General features: G+C 39.9%; 1 protein-coding gene across 1 annotated transcript; it reads left to right on the forward strand.

Moving 5' to 3' along the window:
- Positions 1 to 326: 326 nt before the first annotated feature.
- On the forward strand, positions 327 to 19,043 carry LOC134747209 (RNA cytidine acetyltransferase). Its single transcript, XM_063681810.1, has 19 exons — positions 327 to 519; positions 720 to 814; positions 892 to 1,051; positions 1,570 to 1,706; positions 2,491 to 2,653; positions 3,314 to 3,456; positions 4,563 to 4,839; positions 5,545 to 5,760; positions 6,813 to 7,040; positions 8,840 to 8,985; positions 10,283 to 10,430; positions 12,378 to 12,520; positions 13,924 to 14,061; positions 14,567 to 14,763; positions 15,478 to 15,644; positions 15,927 to 16,089; positions 17,534 to 17,616; positions 18,325 to 18,464; positions 18,922 to 19,043. The coding sequence occupies exons 1-19, from the start codon at positions 412 to 414 to the stop codon at positions 19,022 to 19,024; spliced, it is 2,955 nt and encodes a 984-aa protein (XP_063537880.1). The 5' UTR covers positions 327 to 411; the 3' UTR covers positions 19,025 to 19,043.
- Positions 19,044 to 19,898: the final 855 nt, after the last annotated feature.

Below are 19,898 nucleotides of genomic sequence, written 5' to 3' on the forward strand. Positions count from 1 at the left end.
TCGATATACGCTGGAAAGAGTGAAAAGTGAATACATAGCCTAATATTTATTTCATGGTCACACTATTGAACTTTGAACTGCGTTTTGTTATGCATTTAATAACTTTGTAGGAGTTTGAAATAAGCAAAATAATTAATGCACACTTTTTGTATCAATTAATATGAACTCATAAACGTTTTGAAATTATAAATAGATAGTACACAAGTAATATTTTAAATATCAATAATTCTACCATCGTCAGTGATATTTCCAGATAACAAAACTCAATAATTGTCAAACTTTACAATGTATTTTGAGGTTATGTCTAATGTCACTGCGGTCAAGAATCTAGGCTGCTAGATCATATCTTTGAGGTTAGAGTCTAACGTTGTTTTTGTTTATAAATTTTATAATTCACAAGAATTTACTAAAATGGTTAAAAAGAAGATTGACAACAGAATAAGGGTTATGATAGAGAATGGAGTCAAGCTGGGCCATCGTACAATGTTTCTGTTGGTGGGAGATAAGAGCAGAGATCAAGTAAGTTAACTTTAGGTTCTGTGTAATGTGTTTAAAGATAGCCTTTCGCGGTTTGAGATGGAGGCTTATTGAGTTTAAATATTTTTATCCTTGATAAAACAGACATAAAGTGCTAATCATGAATACAGTAAAAAAATGAGTATTTTTTGTGTGGTTTCAGATAACATTACTCATGTAGTATTTCATGTTTTTTTTTAAAGGTGCCAATACTTTATGATATTTTGGTAAAGTCAACAGTCAAGTCTAGACCAACAGTTCTCTGGTGCTACAAAAACAAAGATGAAGCTATAAGCAAGTAAGTCATTTAATTAGGAAAATTATTTATATACTCTTAACAAACATATAATTTAAAATTTTACATGTAAATTACAGTCATGGCCGTAAACGGGCAAAGAAAATAGCAGCTGGTAAATTGGAGGTGTCGGAAGAATCACTGTTTGATGCGTTCAGGGTAGCAACCACAATACATGGACGGTATTACTCTGAGAGTCATGCTATGCTTGGTCAGACATATGGAGTGTGTGTGTTACAGGTGACTATACTTTGAATACTTGTTTATAGTTGTGGCTTAAAATTATAAAAACAGTGGCTTAAGTATAAGGCTAAGAAGAGCGGGAAGGTAAAGAAAAAGATGGGCAGATGACATCATACAGGCTGCGGGAAAAAAATGGATGGATGTTGCCACTGACAAAGAGAGGTGGAGACAGATGGAGGAGGCTTATACCCTTGGGGACCACTAATGTGGGATACCGCATAATAATAATAATAAAGTATAAGGCTAGGCGTATGCTGAGACACAGGCGTGACAGGCGATGTAGAACATCCCTTAGCCATGCCCACTGCATTGCAAGGATGTTCCATACTTTACAAAATCTGCTCTGCACTGCACTGCGTGAACTGTGTCGCCTGCGTCTCAGTATATGCTTAGCTTAAGACCTTAATTGCTCATTTCTATTAAAGTTGTACTTGTAATTTTTTTAATTCTTAATTCAACTAAGCTGTCACAAAATCGATGATTAATAATAGATAAGTATAATTTTGTTTTTCCAGGACTTTGAAGCCCTAACACCCAACTTGCTGGCACGCACAGTAGAGACAGTTGAAGGAGGCGGACTTATCATATTCTTACTCAAGACCATGGACTCCCTCCGGCAACTGCATTCCATTACTATGGATGTTCATTCAAGGTAAGTTATTTTTACCTAACCCGCCACTTCTTGGCAATGCAATCTAGTTTAAAAGAGGAGCCATTATCCCTGTATAGTCGGGTCCACACAGAGCGAGCATACGCGCGAGGCAATTTCCTCGCGCACAAAACGGCCAGTGTAGACTAGCCTCGGCCGGCGCGGCGCGGCGCGGTGCGCGACACGTCACTGGCCCCTTTGTGCGCGAGGAAATTGCCTCGCGCGTATGCACTCTCTGTGTGGACCTGGCTTATGACAACTTTTTTGACTATTGGGTTAGTGTCATAAAACTGAAAAGTAGATATTGTTAGGAAACTTCGATATTTACTCCAACATAAAAAAGATATCGGCAAAAACTTTATTGCAAACCGAATAGTAAAGGCTTGGAACAAATTACCCTCTGAAATTGTGAACTCTACAAGTGGAAATAAATTTAAAAATAGACTTGACAAACTATCTAAACAGTGAACTATGATTGAATAGGGTATTTAGACGTACCAGCATCAGCTACCTGTCTAAAACGAAATAATAATATTTCCAATAGTTAGAGGACCGACCACAATGCCTGGGGGCGAGGCACGTCCACGCGCCAGTTTCATAGCGTCCATAGTGTCCACCACCTACGTAATGAACAGTGGCATATTTTAAGATTTGACGCCCAAGTCTTTCCGCCCCATAGCCTGATCATGACTTGAGGTTCATTGCTGGCACTACAGTAACTACGCACCTGCAAATGAATTTTAATTAAAAGTATTTTTTTAATCATACTTTAATATTTTTGTTTCAGATTTAAAACCGAGGCACACGTCACAGTGGTGAACCGTTTCAACGAGAGGTTTCTTCTGTCCCTTGCTGACAATCCCCGCTGCCTCATTCTGGACGACAATCTTACGGTGCTGCCGATCTCCTCCAAAACGGCGCAAGTGGAACCTGTCAGTGTTACACCAGAGGTAACCAAACTAAACTACAATTACCCCTTTGAACGTCAGACCTATCGTGCGCAGCGCGTCATAGTGAACCGTGTTCGGAATGCACTAAGGTTGATATTGAGGCGATCAAAAGGATAACAGACCTAAAAAACCGGCCAAGTGCGAGTCGGGCTCGCGCACGAAGGGTACGAATATGCAAAAAAATCACGTTTCAATCACGCGTCAATTTTATTCTGTTTTTAGTATTTGTTGTTATAGCGGCAACAGAAATACATCATAAATGTTAATAAATTCTTTCCTTTTTTATTGTGGGACCTACCAACCACATCATCTGTGAAAATTTGAACTGTCACGCTAGCTATCACGGTTCGTGAGATACAGCCTGGTGACAGATGGACAGACAAACAGACAGCGGAATCTTAGTAATAGGGTCCCGTTTTTACTCTTTGGGTATGGAACCCTAAAAAGTCAGATTTATGGAGATTTAAATAAGCTGGTTTTGATTACTCTGGTCTGAAGTGGTCTGGATTGTATTTCTTAAAGCGGTCCTCAGCAAAATAGACATATATTATAATAACCTAAAAACTGCCAACCGTTTGAACTGTTTAGGCCTGACCAAGGCTGTGGAAGTGTGGAATGTTCTAAATGCCCATATCACCATGATTCTTATATCTATTTCAGCGCACCAATCCCAAGTTGACGGAACTAGTGTCATCTCTCTCCGATACACCGCCGGCGGGGCCTCTGGTCGCTCTCTGTCGCACCTACGACCAGGCGACGGCACTTATAGCCATTATTGACACATTGGCTTCGAAAACTTCCAGGTATTTTATCAATCCGTACGGGTCGGTTTGATTAGTAAAACATTTTGCTTATCCATACCAATATAATAAATAAGTTCAAACTTTTTGAATAAACGTTTTTTATTTATTTATTATTATTCCGCGTACCGGAAGACGAACTGCCGGTAGGCCTCCAACGAGATGGAGCGACGACCTGGTGAAGGTCGCGGGAATTCGGTGGTTGCGAGCGGCACAGGATCGGTCGGAGTGGCGAGCCTTGGGGGAAGCCTATGTCCAGCAGTGGACGTCTATCGGCTGACATGATGATAATGATGATGATTATAAATACCAAAGTGTCTCTCTGTCTGGTCTGTCTGTATGTTACTTATCTATAAAAAGCAGATTGTGTGAAAAATAAGCTACCCAAATTACTAATTACACTCAGACGAAGTCCAGGGCGAGAGCGAGGTATGAGAGGTATGAGGGAGATGCACGGGCTAATGTCGAAATAAGACCAATTTAACGTAATTTTTTTAGTTCGTATTGACTTCTTAATTAAACAACTTTTTAGTTCTTATTGACTTCTTGATTTTAAGCTTAGAATAAATTTAAAAGTGGAAAAATTACTGCCTTGGGTGAGACTTGAACTCACGGCCTCTGGATCGATACTCTGGATTCTTAATTTTATATTTGATGTAAGATGTTGTTACCTCAATCGATTTATCGAAACACTGCACAGCTCTCTTAAAATATAAGATAGAATTTCCCAATATACGCTTACATATAAATAATGTCGACTGGTTACAATTTTGTTTAGTTGAATAAAATAAACATGACATATTCCGAAAATAGAGATCATACTGTATCGAGGTATCTAGAATGTAGTATGTAAAACAAGCGCCATAATGGTGTGAGGTATTATGTAATTAATTTAGATACCTTAGTCTAACTCTGTTTTTAAATTGATTAATTTTTATAAGCATTATATCTCGGCTACCCTACCTCTAACTCATTGCATCCCCGTAGGATAAATTTAAGATTATTTGGCTTGGGAGGATTTGATTTGATTTTGTATTTTATGATTTATGAGTGTTTTCTATGTGTTTAAGTATTTATCTGTATCAAGATATTTAATAATGTTTGTTTAGGCCTCCCCACTGCCTAACAGCCGCTCGAGGCCGCGGCAAGTCCGCCTGCCTCGGCCTCGCCGTCGCCGCCGCGGTTGCACTCGGCTACGTCAACATCTACGTCACCTCCCCTCATCCTGAGAACTTGATCACCCTCTTCGAGTTCGTGCTGAAAGGGCTAGATGCCTGCTTGTACCAGGAGCATATAGATTATAATATATTGAGGTCGACGAACCCGGATTTCAAGAAGGCGATTGTGAGGATCAACATTGCTAGGAATTCGAGGCAAACAGTTCAAGTAAGTGTTGGCTGAATTCTAATGGTTTAATTGTAAGAAAAAGCGTTGTCCCCGATTTAAACAGCTGAGGAAAGTATGTTTTGTGGTAACTGAATTGTTATACGTCAGCTAGTGACAAACATATTTGTCATATTCCAAATATAAATAATACCACATCCTTTGAATAGTTTCCACTTATTGTTAATGTCAAGTGAAAACGAGCCCAATTGTTTTCTAAAAGAAATATGTATGGCGATATGGCGATCGTCTCTAAGAGCGTCAGCGTCACTCTAATAGGGGATATTACTGCAATGTTCTGCCACCAGAGTGCAGCACTAGCCTTTTTAGTAAACCATAGAGTAAGTTATACATACTGTACCTTTAACAGATTTTTGACAAGTTTTATTTATTATCATAATAATAATAAAATATGACATTGATGCATAAAGGCGGTTTGTTTACAGAGGATCTACCGGGAAACGCGAATCCGAAATTTTGCTATCTGCCTCTGTCGCTTGAATATGTAAGAGTGACAGAGATGTTAGATAACATAATTTCGATTTTCTTATATCGCGATAGACCCTCAGATTGTGGTAGTGGCGCCCCTTTCGCAGAGTTTCGCGTAACATTCCCTATTCGCTCGGTGCTATCATGACGGTCTTCTGTAAGGTGGAGATTGATTTATTTATTTAGTCATACAATATAATTATAGTTTTTCCATTCCAGTACATTACCCCAGATGACCACTCGCTGCTAAGTGCCGCCGATCTCGTACTAGTCGACGAAGCGGCAGCCATTCCCATCACGCACGTCTCTGCGGCCGCTACCAAGGCACCGCTGGCGTTGCTATCGTCAACGGTTTCTGGGTACGAGGGAACAGGCCGCGCGCTATCTTTGAAGCTGTTCGCGATGTTGCAGACGAAACACGATGCTCCAGCACCGGTAAGAAAGTTTTTCTCAAAAATTGACGGCAAAGTCGACTTTGCCGGTTAAAAAATAGCTCGCCAAATGCGTAGTTTATGGTCAGTCAAAGATAAAATAAGATAAGATATCTTTATTTCATTATAAAATACATTATAAATTTGCCTTCAATCAAACCTAAAACGCATAACTATAATGATCGTCAGAGATTATGTTCATAGGAATACAATTTTGTATTATTTCTATTATAGTACAGTATATTACAATTTTTATTAAGATTATTTCTATACAGTGAAAAATTAAGTTTCGTCAAACACTACTAATATTATATATTGGTCAGCTCAACTACTGTGGTTACATAATATTTTATTGTTTAAAATAATATCAAATTCGGAATAATCATTGGTCATGTACTCTTTAACGCTGTACAATGTGCGAGACAACAGAAGTGTTTTCACTCGTAAACGGAATAAACTTTCGCTTTCTATATTTTTAATATTGTATGGTAACTTATTATAGAGTTCACATCCCATAGGGTCAGGTAAGCGCTTACTCATCTTTAACCTATATCTAGTTGGTATAATATCCAGAGATCGTTTTGTGTGGCGCGGATTACACTGTGATCGTACCTTAAATTGTTTGATGTTTTTTCTTACATATAAGAATATTTCCATTATGTATACAGAGATTGAGCTTAAAATACTTAATTTTTTAAAGTGCTGTCTACATGGAATGTCAAAAAATTAAAAAGTTAAAAACATTGCAATCTCGATTTCAGGACTGCAGTGTTGCATACAAATTCTATTATTTGTCGAGTTCTAAACTTTTTAAAGTTGACGAAAACGAATCCTCTGGCCTCTGGCCTGTTCGTGATGTTTTCAGTGTTGTCTTATTTAAAACACGATGTTCTTGCAAATTCAAATTTTGTTTATAATTTATAACTCCATTATCTACTAATCGGCATCGTTGGGTCGCTGCAAAGATACGCTGACTCAGATGGCATATTATCATAATTTTTCTATCGATATCCATTTTCCTACTTGCAGCTTGAAAAAGTAATTTCTAACTTTCAGATAAAGCTAGAAGAGCCCATCCGTTACCACTCCGGCGACCCTGTCGAAGCCTGGCTCAACTCCCTCCTATGCTTGGAGTCCCCCGCACCCTCCGTAGGGCTCGGAGCACCCTCTCCGGCGGCTTGCGAACTGTTCCGTGTGAACAGAGACGCCTTGTTCTGCTACCATAAGGCTGCTGAGGCGTTCCTACACAGACTGGTCGCCATATACGTCGCTAGTCACTACAAGGTTAGTTCGGAAGCGTGCCTAAACTCTTTATTATAATGTAGTCTGTTGTATAATATGTAGGGGTCACGCGCCTTCTTCAACGGCCTGCGAACTGTTTCGAGTAAACAGAGACGCCCTGAACTGCTACCATAAGGCTGCTGAGACGAGACATAAGGTCCACCAAATTAAGAGTGTTGCTATTATAGTAGCTGAGGCTTTATTTATTTATATTCTTATTACAAACTAACATATAAAAATTATAGTATGGTACTAATACCATCATCAACACAGTTAACAACCATTTGTATACCTTATTGCAAACACATAATGTGTACGAATGGTTAGTACTTAGCATTTAAGGCGGTTCCCTGTGCCAGAAGGTGAAAAATCTCCTTATATGATCATGTTTTTCTTAGAGGCGTTGATATTCGTAGACGTGGAAAAAATATATGTATTTCTTGACTATATTATCTTTAATAACATAGCTTCCGATACACGAATTATGACACTTCGCTCGATACAATTAATTCCAAAAGTAACCTCTAACTAGGACTTTTAATCAATCTTTACTCGGTTATTTATTATGTGATACTATAAACAAAAAAAGAAGAAAAAACAATCTTAACTTAAATAGTACTTTCATAGATTTTGAATTGCGATATTGTACGGTAACGTTTTTAAAATAAATAAAAAAGCCGCCAGCAAATGCCGTCAGCAAATGGGTCACAAACCAAATTTGATTCTCGGACAGGATGTTTTAGAGTTTTCAGATAGCACAGTTTTTTTAGGTTTAACTATCGATTCAAAACTTCAATGGGGATCACACCTAACTAGCTTAAGTAGTAAATTATGTTCTGCTGCCTATTCCGTTGAAAAAATTAGACAAATAACAGATGTAAATACAGCAAGATTGGTTCATTATAGCTATTTTCATAGTCTGATGTCGTACGGAGTCCTAGTGTGGGGAAGAGCTGCAGATGTTGAAAGCATATTTATTTTTCAAAAAAGAGCAGTGTGAGCAATTTATAATCTAAAACCTCGCACGTCAGTAAGAAATCTTTTTAGAGACGTAAACGTTATAACATTGCCATCGCTCTTTATTTATGAAGTTATTATATTAGTGACATACATAACTATAATACGAGAAATAAAGGAAAACTTGCGGTGCGGCGGTTACGATTGGCAAAAGTTAGAAAGTCTTTCGTATGACAATCGATCCATTTTTACAACAAAATACCTAGTCACATAACAGATATACCATATCATCAATTTAAAAGAGTTGTAAAAACCACTTTGACTAAGTGTAAGGCCTGAGTGAACGCTCGAGTTGAGCGTGCAGCGGGGCGGGGCGTGCGGCGTGCACAAATGCAAACGTATAGGAGCGGCCTTAGAGCACGCTGCTCAAATCACTTGTGAGCCCGACGCCACGCTGCACGCCCCGCCGAACGCTCCGCTTCGAGCGTCCACTCAGGCCTTTCACTAAGAAAGCCTACTATAAAATATCAGATTATTTAACTGATAAAAATGTTTGGGCTGATTGTAATATTGTAGCGTAGAGTAGATACTAAGTCTGTATAAGTGTTAATTATTACTACTAATAATATGTAACAATAATATAATGTACACGACGGACACAAGTGTATGTTGTATACCTATGTGGGAAATAAATAATTAAATTAAATTAAATCGACAAAAATTGATCAAAATTGATACTTGGCGCGCATGATCTTTCCCGTTCTTTCTTGCAAAATGTGACAGTGACAGCGGAAAACCGATGGAACGGCCTTAAACACTGAAAACCAATTGCTTTATTATTTCAGAACAGCCCCAACGACCTCCAACTCCTGGCAGATGCTCCTGCGCACAACTTGTTCGTATTGCTCGCGCCCACCCCGCCCAATGCTACTTCTATGCCTGAAGTACTCTGTGTGGTACAGATGTGTCTTGAGGGCAACATATCAGATAAGTAAGTATTGGTAAAAATCTTTAACGTGCTCGTCAGTAACGTGTTCCGATAGAAATTCTATATTTTTTTGTAATATTATCCTCTTGGATTGAGATGCCTTTGTAGAGGACACATTCCAAGATTTGTTTTTAATTTTTATTAGGGCCACTTGCACTATCCCACTAACCCGGGGTTAAACGGTTAAACCTTGAGTTACCAGTACAATTTGACATTGGGTTAACGGTTTAACCGGTTAACCCCGGGTTAGTAGGATGGGGCAAGTGGCCCTTACAGACTTAAGATAAGCTTCCAAATTCTAAAACAAAAGAAAAGTTTCTCGGATCCAGGAGGCGGCGACATAATGTTAGCAGACTCATTATGAATACCATCTAACCTTTACGATGTATACTCGTAGAAATAAAATAGCCCTTATTGTATTTATATTTTAAATAGTGTTTTATAGAATATTTCTGTACCTTTTCTAACTTTATACTTTGTACCTTACACCTAATCTTAATTCTTATCCTTTTGAACTGTTTTTAGTAAGCAAAAGTTATCTGAAGAGATCTCTTCTCAGATAAAGCTATCTTATGCCTTATCTATACTCTCTGAAACATGTTCAGAAAATTTCGTTAAGAGCGCATATTATGGAAATGTATATTCACAACTCACTTATGGCATAATTTATTGGGGTGACTCCGTTGATGTTTTTACTACATTCAGGTTACAAAAAAGATGGAAGATGCTTACGAAACATGTTTTACTTGCACCACCGTCACTCAGCTAGAATTGTTTTCAAGGAAAAGCAGATTTTGACTTTAACTGGAATCTACATACTCGAGCTTTGCCTTTTTGTAAAGCACAATGGAGAGTATTTCACAAAACTGTCCTCAATTAACGATAACTTGCGCGTGCAATATAAATACAACTATCGTACCCAAAGGTGACAAATGAACGTGTGGATAAAAGTGCCTTCATTGCAGCAATAAAAGTTTTTAACAAGTTGCCTGTTGAATTAAGTTTGTCGAAAGCAAACAATTTAAAACCATTAAAAAAAATGGCTTATTAGTAGAGTGTTCTACAGCATGAAAGAATTTGACGATTATGATAATAGTGCATGCATGTATTAATTTTGTTATTTAGTTATAGGTTAGTCTTAAGTATGTTGTACGTCCGTGATGGATAAACTGTTGCTTCCTAAATGTATTATTGCCAACATCTCTGTACACAGTTATTCAATAAATATTATCTTATCTAATGTTCTTTAAAAATGTTTTGTTGTTACTTTTATTTGAGTCTAATGAACCATATCCCTCAGATCAGTCCGCGACAACCTCGGACGCGGGCGAAAAGCGGCAGGTGACCTCATCCCTTGGAACATCTGCGAGCAGTTCGGAGACAGAGACTTCCCCAAACTGTCCGGCGCCAGGATAGTGAGGATAGCTACGCATCCGTCTTACCAGCGGGTATGTACAGTCACACTATTGGTTACGATCCGCCCCGGCTTCGCACGGGTTACACAAAACCTTTACAAATTATACACTAAAACCTTCCTCAAAAATTACTCTATTGATAGGTAAAAACCGCATCAAAATCCGTTGCGTAGTTTTAAAGATCTAAGCATACTTAGGGACAGACAGACCGCGGAAAGCGACTCTGTTTTATACTATGTAGTGATGTTAAACGATTTTGGGGTTTACTGGGGTCATTTCGTAGTGTAAACATTGAAAAATCCAATTAGTTTGAATCTTAAAGGGCTCAAGTGACCATACCCTTTGAATCTAAGCGTTGTTGCGTCCCACAAGAACCGGGGTCCGCTCTTTGGCAACCTAATTACAAGACTTGTCGCAGGCAACGCTGTTTACGAAAGCGACATCTTGTAAGCTGAACCCCCTACGACCCCTAGATTAGTCCGGTTTTTTCACCATTTTTCTTCACCAAAGAGCTAGTAGCAAATATTCCAGGCAGAGGTATGCGCCATTATTGAATGTGCGTCAATCAATCTGCAAAGCAACTACGGCAACCACACTATCTATATCCATTCGGATAGCCAGGCGGCACTCCTAGCTCTAACCTCTGATGTCACCACATCGAGGCTGGTTGAGAACTGCAGGCAACTATTGAACAACCTTGGAGCCAGGATCAAGGTTGTTCTACGTTGAGTCCCGGGGCATGCGGGTATCGTAGGAAATGCTAAGGGGAAGAATTACAGTCCTGAGCCGTTTTGTGGTATTCCCAGAAGCCTAACGCGGCTCACCCTAAAGACCAGGCTTGAACCGTTCCAAAGCGCTTATCTACCCTTCAGCAAAAAGGTGTCCTCGAACGCCTTAGCGCTGTCTAGGAACCAACTGTGCAACTTGGTAAGGGTGCTTACCGGGCACTGCGGCCTAAATAAGGACATGCACACTATGGGGTAACGTGACATGGGGCGATGCAGACTCTGTATGGATGCAGAGGAGACGCCCCTGCACATCCTCACAGAGTGCCCTTGCCTAATGCGTACTCATGACTTAATCCTGGGCGGACATATACTGCGCCCGGAGGAGTTAAAGTCTCTCGAGATCAAAAAGATCCTGCAGCTGTTTGAAGTTGCAGGTTTGGATCGAGAGTTGTAGTAGGTGGCGATCACAGTAGATCAGGGATGGTCACAGTGATACATGGGCTTTGGAGCCTTATATAGCCCCTAACACGAAGAAGAAGAAGAAAGAAGAAATATCCAGTGATATTTCGTGCGCAAGTTTCATGAAACTTATTTGTACGAGTAGGGAATCGGGCCCACGACCTTCACCACCTTTACAACATAACTTTGTCTTTGTCTTCCAGAACATAAAGTGATCTTATTTGGTTGTGTATTTTCTTTAACGTCGCCTTAAAGAATATTAGAACAGTTAAAGTTTACACAACTTTGGGACCAAATCAAATTATTTTATTAAATATTTTTGATTTGTGTTTTTAAGTAGACACACTACTATATATAAATTATAAACGAATTAGATGTCATATATGTACCAATAAAGAAAAAGTGAAGAAGCCCGGATTCGAATCCGTCCTTCACCACTGGAGGGCTTCCTCACTTTTTAGGGTTCCGTACCCAAAGGGTAAAAACGTGACCCTATTACTAAGACTTCGCTGTCTGTCTGTCTGTCTGTATGTCCCTCTGTCACCAGGCTGTTTCTAATGAACCCTCATACTAGCTATGAGGGTTCGCAGTTGAAATTTTCACAATTTTCCGCTATAACAACAAACAGAATAAAATAAATATTAAAGTGGGGCTCCCATACAACAAACGTGATTTTTTGCCGTTTTCTGCATAATGGTACGGAACCCTTCGTGCGCGAGTCCGACTCGCACTTGGCCGGTTTTCTTTAATATATGACATCTATTTCAGTTTATAGTCAATTTTTTTAAAACAGATGGGCTACGGCAAGCGAGCGCTGCAACAACTGGCTTCATACTACTCGGGTGACATCCCCTGTCTGGACGAGCAGCATTCTGATACTGAGGAGATGCCAGATAAGAGGGCGGGCGGTCTACACACGGAGACTATTGTACCCAGGTGAGAGTCAACCACCATCAATAATAGATAGACTACTCTGAGCTGTAGACCTCGCGAACCCCCATGGCTCCGCCATTTTGAAAAAGTTCCGGGTACTGAATCGTTAAAAAAAAATCTATTTAAGTAGGTCCATGTATGATTGTCTTTTAATTTTTGTAATCATAATTTATATCGTTTGAACAGCGGAAAAAATAAAAATACTTTTGTAAACCTTCATATTATTTTATTAAAAAATATTTAAAATGTTGAAAATTTTTGAGCGGTTGAAACGCTCATAATTTTTGGCGCGAATTCGACAGAGCGTGATGACGTCACAAGTTGGACGCTCCAACTGACGTTTGCTACTAATGACACTTATGTGAACTAATCTGTCAAACGCGTGACGCTTCGCGCGTTTCGCTCACTAGCTTTTCGCGGGCAAATTTTTGTACTTTTTATTTATTATTTTAAGCAATTAAATGATAATTTAATAACGGAAATGCATTTGTAACGACATAACGGTAAAAAACATCCGAATAAAAATATTACGTTTAAATATAAACTTCATGCATGAGGCTAATTCTTGAACCTGCTCACAATATTTCACGAGTTGATAAATGCGGACTGTGGAGGAGAACATCCGGACATACGAAAACATTTTTGTCAAAGGTGAAACGGAGAGCTTCGCTAGCGCTCGGTAAAAAATAAGAAAACAAGGTCCCTTACCTCTTAGGGCCACTTGCATTGCACCATTCACTAACCCGGGGTTAACCGGTTAAACCTGGAGTTACCATGGTTACCAGTACAATTTGACACTGGGTTAACGGTTAAACTGCTTAACCCCGGGTTAGTGCGATGGTGCAAGTGGCGCTTAGAATGCCGAGAAAGCCATGCAGTCTCACTTAAAATCGAGTACTCAGTGCCAGCGCGTTTATACAGGGGCTAAAATGCTGTCTGTGTTTTTTTAGGGTTCCGTACCCAAAGGGTGAAAACGGAACCCTATTATTAAGACTCCTCTGTCCGTCTGTCTGTCATCAGGCTGTATCTCATCAACCGTGATAGCTAGACAGTTGAAATTTTCAGATGATGTATTTCTGTTGCCGCTATAACAACAAATACTAAAAAAGTACGGAACCCTCGGTGGGCGAGTCCGACTCGCACTTGTCCGGTTTTTTGTCCGGCGTCAGAAGCAGTGTTTGCTGTGTCCGACATTTAAGGCCCGAGCACACTGGCTGCGTGTGCGTAGCGCATGTGCGCTAAAATGTTTGAGCCGCGCACGCGCACGTCGCGCAAGCGGTGTGTCGTCTCTCATAAGGATCTGTATATTATAACGTGCAGGTCCACGCACCCGGTGTGCACCGGTGTGTCATTGGTTTAATATTAGGTACTTCCACCTTTTATCAAACTGTATTTATTTCTTTCAGAGCAAAACCACCAACACTCCTTAAGCGGCTATCTGAAGTGCAAGCGGAGCATCTAGACTACCTAGGAACCAGTTTTGGTCTTACAGAAGATCTATTAAAGTTTTGGAAGTCTCAGAAATATGTGCCTGTTTATTTAAGGTTCGTAATTAGCTACGTTTAGCCGCACACCACACCTCAAAAAATTTTTTTTTTTAAATACAATGTAATGAAAGGTCTTTTTATAGGTCTATGTGCGGGTAGAGGTCTATTAATAAAATAGTTATTTATATTACAATAGTCTACCTATATTCTTGCTCTGCCTCTTCACACCTAAGGGTTGTATTGTCCAATGTATATTTGCGTCTCACATTTTGCTTAGTGAGAAAGTGAGACGCAATGCAAAATTGTACAGGTGGAATACCAACCTAAGTAATTTAACGCCCAAAGGTGTTAGCACTGAGATGTCGACATACATTCAGTCAGTTCAAGACTGAAACTTTTGTTGATTTTGAATTGATGTTGGTACATACAGGATGTAACAAAAATAGTGGGGATCCGGGAATCAGAACACGATACCGAATATGCCCTTAAACGAATCCCCACTATTTTTGTTACATTCTGTATACATAAGGTACATTTTACCATTATCATTCTATATCCCTAGTCAAAAAGCGAACGAGTTGACCGGCGAGCATTCTTGCATAATGCTCCGCGCGCTCGGCGACAACTCCTGGCTGGCGGCATACAGCGCGGACTTCAGGCGACGGTTGGCCAGGTTATTGGGGCGCAGTCTGCGCGCCCTTCCCGCAGCGCTCGCCTTGCCCACGCTCGTCAACGAGAGCGTCAGCGTGGACAAACCTGGTAATACTTGACACATACGCCCAGTGATATAAGTAAAGCTCGACGACAACTCCTGGCTGGCGGCATACAGCGCGGACTTCAGGCGACGGTTGGCCAGGTTATTGGGGCGCAGTCTGCGCGCCCTTCCCGCAGCGCTCGCCTTGCCCACGCTCGTCAACGAGAGCGTCAGCGTGGACAAACCTGGTAATACTTGACACATACGCCCAGTGATATAAGTAAAGCTCGACGACAACTCCTGGCTGGCGGCATACAGCGCGGACTTCAGGCGACGGTTGGCCAGGTTATTGGGGCGCAGTCTGCGCGCCCTTCCCGCAGCGCTCGCCTTGCCCACGCTCGTCAACGAGAGCGTCAACGTAGACAAACTTGGTGGGTAACACTCGTGATAGTAGAAAAATTTTGTTATAATATGTTGGACCAGCACAGTGCATTTTTTATCCATCAGAGTATTCAGAACATATATACCTACTTCCTCGGGCTGTTTATCATCTGTGTCAGGCCTCTGAAATTTAGTTAGTGATATCGGCCACGACAAAAAAAATAGTATCAACAACTGTTTGAATGTTTTTTTATACACTGTATACTGATAGGTGAAAACCTCATCAAAATCCGTTCAGTAGCCTTTGAGTTAACGCGCAAATACAGATAGACAGACGCGGCGGGGGACGTTGTTTTAAAAGTTTTTTTTTGTTATAATCAAACAATTTTTTTTTTCAGCGCTCACAAAGGAATTAATCGCCCAACACTTATCCAATCACGACTTAGCACGGTTGGAGTCATATTGCAGACAGCAGGCGGATTACAGGCTTATAACTGACTTACTGGCTCCCATAGCCACCTTAGTGTTCCATGCCAAAGTCGCTAAGTTGGATGCTGTGCAACAGGTACGTTAAAATAACTTCTCTTATAGTAACTAGGTACGGTTGCAGTCATACTGCAGCAGTCAGCAGGCGGACTACAAGCTTATAACGGACTTACTGGCTCCCATAGCCACCTTAGTGTTCCGTGCCATCTGAATTCCGCAAACGGACTCTTATTATGTTATAAGTGATTTTTAAATGATGTTCGGGATTACCCGATTTCTTTTAAATCTTAAATTTAGCTAGTTTTAGAGTAAATAAAAAAAATTGTAGTGTTAAAAGAGTAACCGTACCTTCAATCCGCAGGTGATATTCGTAGCCATGGGTTTCCAAATGAAGGAGCCCGACGACATAGCCCAGGAGCTCGGCCTGCCCGGGTCACAGATCCTCGCCAAGTTCTACGAGGCCTGCAAGAAGATCTACGCCAGCTTCAACGCGGTGCTAGAACATTCTGTAGCCAAGGAAATAGGTAATGTCACGGTTTCACACATCCCCGCGTCTGATAGTTTCCAAATGTCAATTTTACTATCTAAAACGATAAACTAATTCAACGCAAATCTTGAGCTACTCGTATCCCTGGCACTGAATACATAATAGTACTACCGTACAGAAAGGAAACTTCCTACAAAACCGAAGTTTAACAGCGGTTCAGGGTCGAACCATGCTATCCCTTTCTAATATATGGCAGTATCCCTTTCGGCTATTTAGGGTTGTCAAAATTCAAGTCATTATCCTATCTGTGGTCGTGAACGCAAAAGGACGTCAAGTTGTGCCAACCCTAATAATTGCTCGTAGCAATGCTGAGCCGAACAAAGCCGAATTTAGCCCGAAGCGAGGAGTTTCGCACCCCTGTCCCTGGGGGAATGAAGTTTTGCGCGCTTTTTTAACAACAAAAAAAAGGTACCACATTGTCGGTTGTCGATAAGGTTTAAGATTTCTAATTGAAGCTGTATGGAAATAGCGCCTTACTGACAAGCGACAATAAGTACCCTTTTGGCTGAAAATGGCACAAATATTTAAATGCATTTAGTATTTTCTTCGCTATGGTCAGACGAAAATTTTATTATTTTTTCTCAGCAACATTTTCTTTGCCTTTCGTGACATAAACTTCTCGACGCTCATTATGGACGTTTTTGAAACTAGAATCAAAATTTTGAATTCTTTCCATTGTTCAGTTTACGTAAGCATGAGCGGCAAACAACAACTATGTACATAGTACATAGTACATATAGTACACTTGATTAAGAGGAAAGGGGACGCCAACGCAAACGTAGTCCTCATTTTCCTCCCTGGAAATTGACATTATGGAAAATATTTTTACACAATTTGATGTATTTTTTATTTATTTATTACATACAAAAAGCCGACCGCAATCTCACCTGATAGTAAGTGCCGATGCAGTCTAGGATGGATCATGCTTACCTAAAAGATGTCTATTCACTCTCGATTTAAAAAGATCCAAGTTATAGTGGACCGGGAATATATTTGCAGGAAGTGAATTCCACTCCTTAGCCGTTCGCATGATAAAGCTGGATGCATAGCGCTTAGTACGAATCAGTGGCAGAGTAACGACGTAAGGGTGAAACGCAAGTCCGCGTCTAGTCCCACGGTGGCAGAATGGAGATGGGGGGATTAAATTATGTAATCCCATCGCACACTCCCCGAAATGTATCCTGTAGAACACCGATAAACAAGCTACCTTTCTACGGTGTTCAAGGCTCTGCAGTCTAGCCTCTACTAATAGCTCATAGCTATGCCCGACCGTTGGATTTTTTCCGATTTTTACTTTATTATAAGAGAGGAGCTTTTAAACATTTGTATGAAACCTGTTTTTCGCTCCTAACTCTTATACTCGTCCCCTTTCGTCTTAAGTCTTACCCGTTGCTAATAAATTGTATTTCTTGTTTCTTTAGGTATAGAAGACATGAGCGCTGAAGTAGACACGAACGGGCCAGTGAAGCAGAGCCTTAACGAGGAACTTACGAAGGCCGCTAAGGTAATTGTTGCAATTGCCGTTACAGTATTTTTCGTGTCGATGTTTAGGAATAAATGAGATGAATATAGTATTATAACTTTTATTTCATTGCACCTAAGGCTTACAATCTTTCTAGGACATACAATTTGCCACCAGTATTTATAGTTTTCATTACTCTCAGAGACTGAATAAATTGTATGGTATTCTTGTAAAATAATTTTTTTGCAATTCTTGTAACTATTCTTTGCGAATGCGGCGTATTATCCGAGCTGATTGACTACAAACAAATTGAGTGCAATTTAATTATTGAGAGTGTGATAAGAGGGGTGAGGGATGACAGAAGAGTGATAAATGACAAAAAAAGTTAATGAGGAATAATTCTAAGGGCGGTCAGTTACAGTTCAGAATAAGAATACTGAAGTCAATAAATAGTCAAAGAAATATTAACACGTGCGAAGGAGCGCATAATATTGTAGTAGCAAACTTTACAGCTTAAGTAGATGGCGCTGTACGGCTCCGTATATTATTCGGTAACTAGAAGAAAGGATGGCGCCTTGCAGCGCCATTTCCTTTCGATTTACGTGTCAAATTCGCCGCCACAGTATTTTGTGCTACTTTCTCGTATACAATGGAATACAAATGAATACTACGATTCCTTTGTGTGATTAAAGGTTAATTCTGGTAATATTTAGATTACAATACTAACGTATATGTTGTGCGTGGTTTCAGGAATTGGAACGCAAGCAACGCAAGGAGCTTTCGAAACTGATGGGAGAAGATTTAGCACAATACAGCATTAAGGGTTCCGATATGGACTGGGGCCAAGCGCTCGCAGCGTCCAAGGCTAAGGGATTAGTTTCCGTTAAAAGGTATGTGTTGTCACTTCAATCATCTGTCAGTTTACATCGTCGTAGCTTCCTTCAGATGGCGTTACTGTGCTTTCAAAATTTATATTTAAATATCTCTGAAATGGATTTTTTTTGAGAAAATCGACCTCGGCCACTAGAGGGCTTGGACATCTATTACAGTTTATAACTACAGATTTTTTTTTATTGCATTGATTAGACGCTCGTATAATGGCTCCTTTTTTTATTGCATTGATTAGACGCTCGTATAATGGCTCCAAAAACTTACTTTAAAAAAATATGAATACTTTCTCAGAATAAACTTGCTCTTAAATATCTTTGCTTTCGTAGCGCTATGCCCGAAGCCGATCCCAGCGTTTTCCCGCTTTTTAGAGGAAAGCGAGTACGAACAGAGAATACGAAGAGTTCCCACTCAATGTGTCAATTAATTTGACAATAAAATTTATAATGTTATTTACAGCGGCGAGAAGCGGCTTGGCGACGACAGCAAGGAGCTGGACGAGCTGTTAGAGCGAGAGCCCGGCAAGAAGAAGAAGAAGAAACACAACCGCAAAGACGTGTGAATAAATTGATCGTTAGTACTGCGCCTTGTTTTCTTTTTTTATTATTCAATCTTAGTTGAACCGACCATCATTCAGGATTTAATAGTGAAAAAAATACATTCTCATGCATACAAAGTTAATACAGAGGGAGGGGGTTGATGCCCCTGTTGAACTGATGTTTCTGTTCTAATTTAGAAATCATCTTTATTATAGCACGCCGAATTCGAGAGATTATATAGGTTTAACTATCTTTCCAAGTATGGTTTCAAGCAAAGTTGGCAACACAGATATAAATATGCCATAGATGACGCAAATGCATCTACTTCGCGTGTCTGGACCCCGACCAAGCGTCGAGGTTGACCGTCGCTCTTGACAGTCCACGCACGTCAGTGTTGCAGCCGGACGTCCGTGAAAACTTAAAAAATGCTTCGTTGCGTGATAATTAACTGCAACAGCCCAAAAATTGAAATGCAATTGCATTATCACAGTTAAGTAATTTTAAAATTATATTATGCGTACATTTTGTATGAAAAAGTCGGAACGCTTGGTTTCAATACAAATCGTGATATTTACGTCATCTAGCGTATATATTAAATCTGTGGTTGGCAATCTCTAGTTAGTTCCTTCTTAAATTATTAAAGGTTTTAAAAATCAGCTGCAAATAATTTATATCTCGGTCTAGTAAAAAATCAGGTCTACTAGTGTAGACCACATGCTTCATTGTTTTGGTAGGTGTTGGGATAATGAAAAGTAAAAGCCAAATTCAATAATAATTTCTATAATTATTATAATATAAAAAAGTGTTGGTAGTTATTCAACCATCGGAATAGAATAGATATTTCCTCTTAAACATAACAAATATGAGGAGCGCAGAGCGCAGTCGCCGACCCGGTTT

Source organism: Cydia strobilella, chromosome 14 (genome assembly GCF_947568885.1).
Source record: "Cydia strobilella chromosome 14, ilCydStro3.1, whole genome shotgun sequence".
Taxonomy (NCBI): Eukaryota; Metazoa; Arthropoda; class Insecta; order Lepidoptera; family Tortricidae; genus Cydia; species Cydia strobilella.

Bases quoted from the DNA above. Each gene is read 5' to 3' on its own strand.
- LOC134747209 (XM_063681810.1), top strand. From the start codon at position 412: ATGGTTAAAAAGAAGATTGACAACAGAATAAGGGTTATGATAGAGAAT. The intron at 1,707-2,490 runs GTAAGTTATTTT...TTTTTGTTTCAG, and splicing joins ACTATGGATGTTCATTCAAG to ATTTAAAACCGAGGCACACG. The intron at 3,457-4,562 runs GTATTTTATCAA...ATGTTTGTTTAG, and splicing joins TTGGCTTCGAAAACTTCCAG to GCCTCCCCACTGCCTAACAG.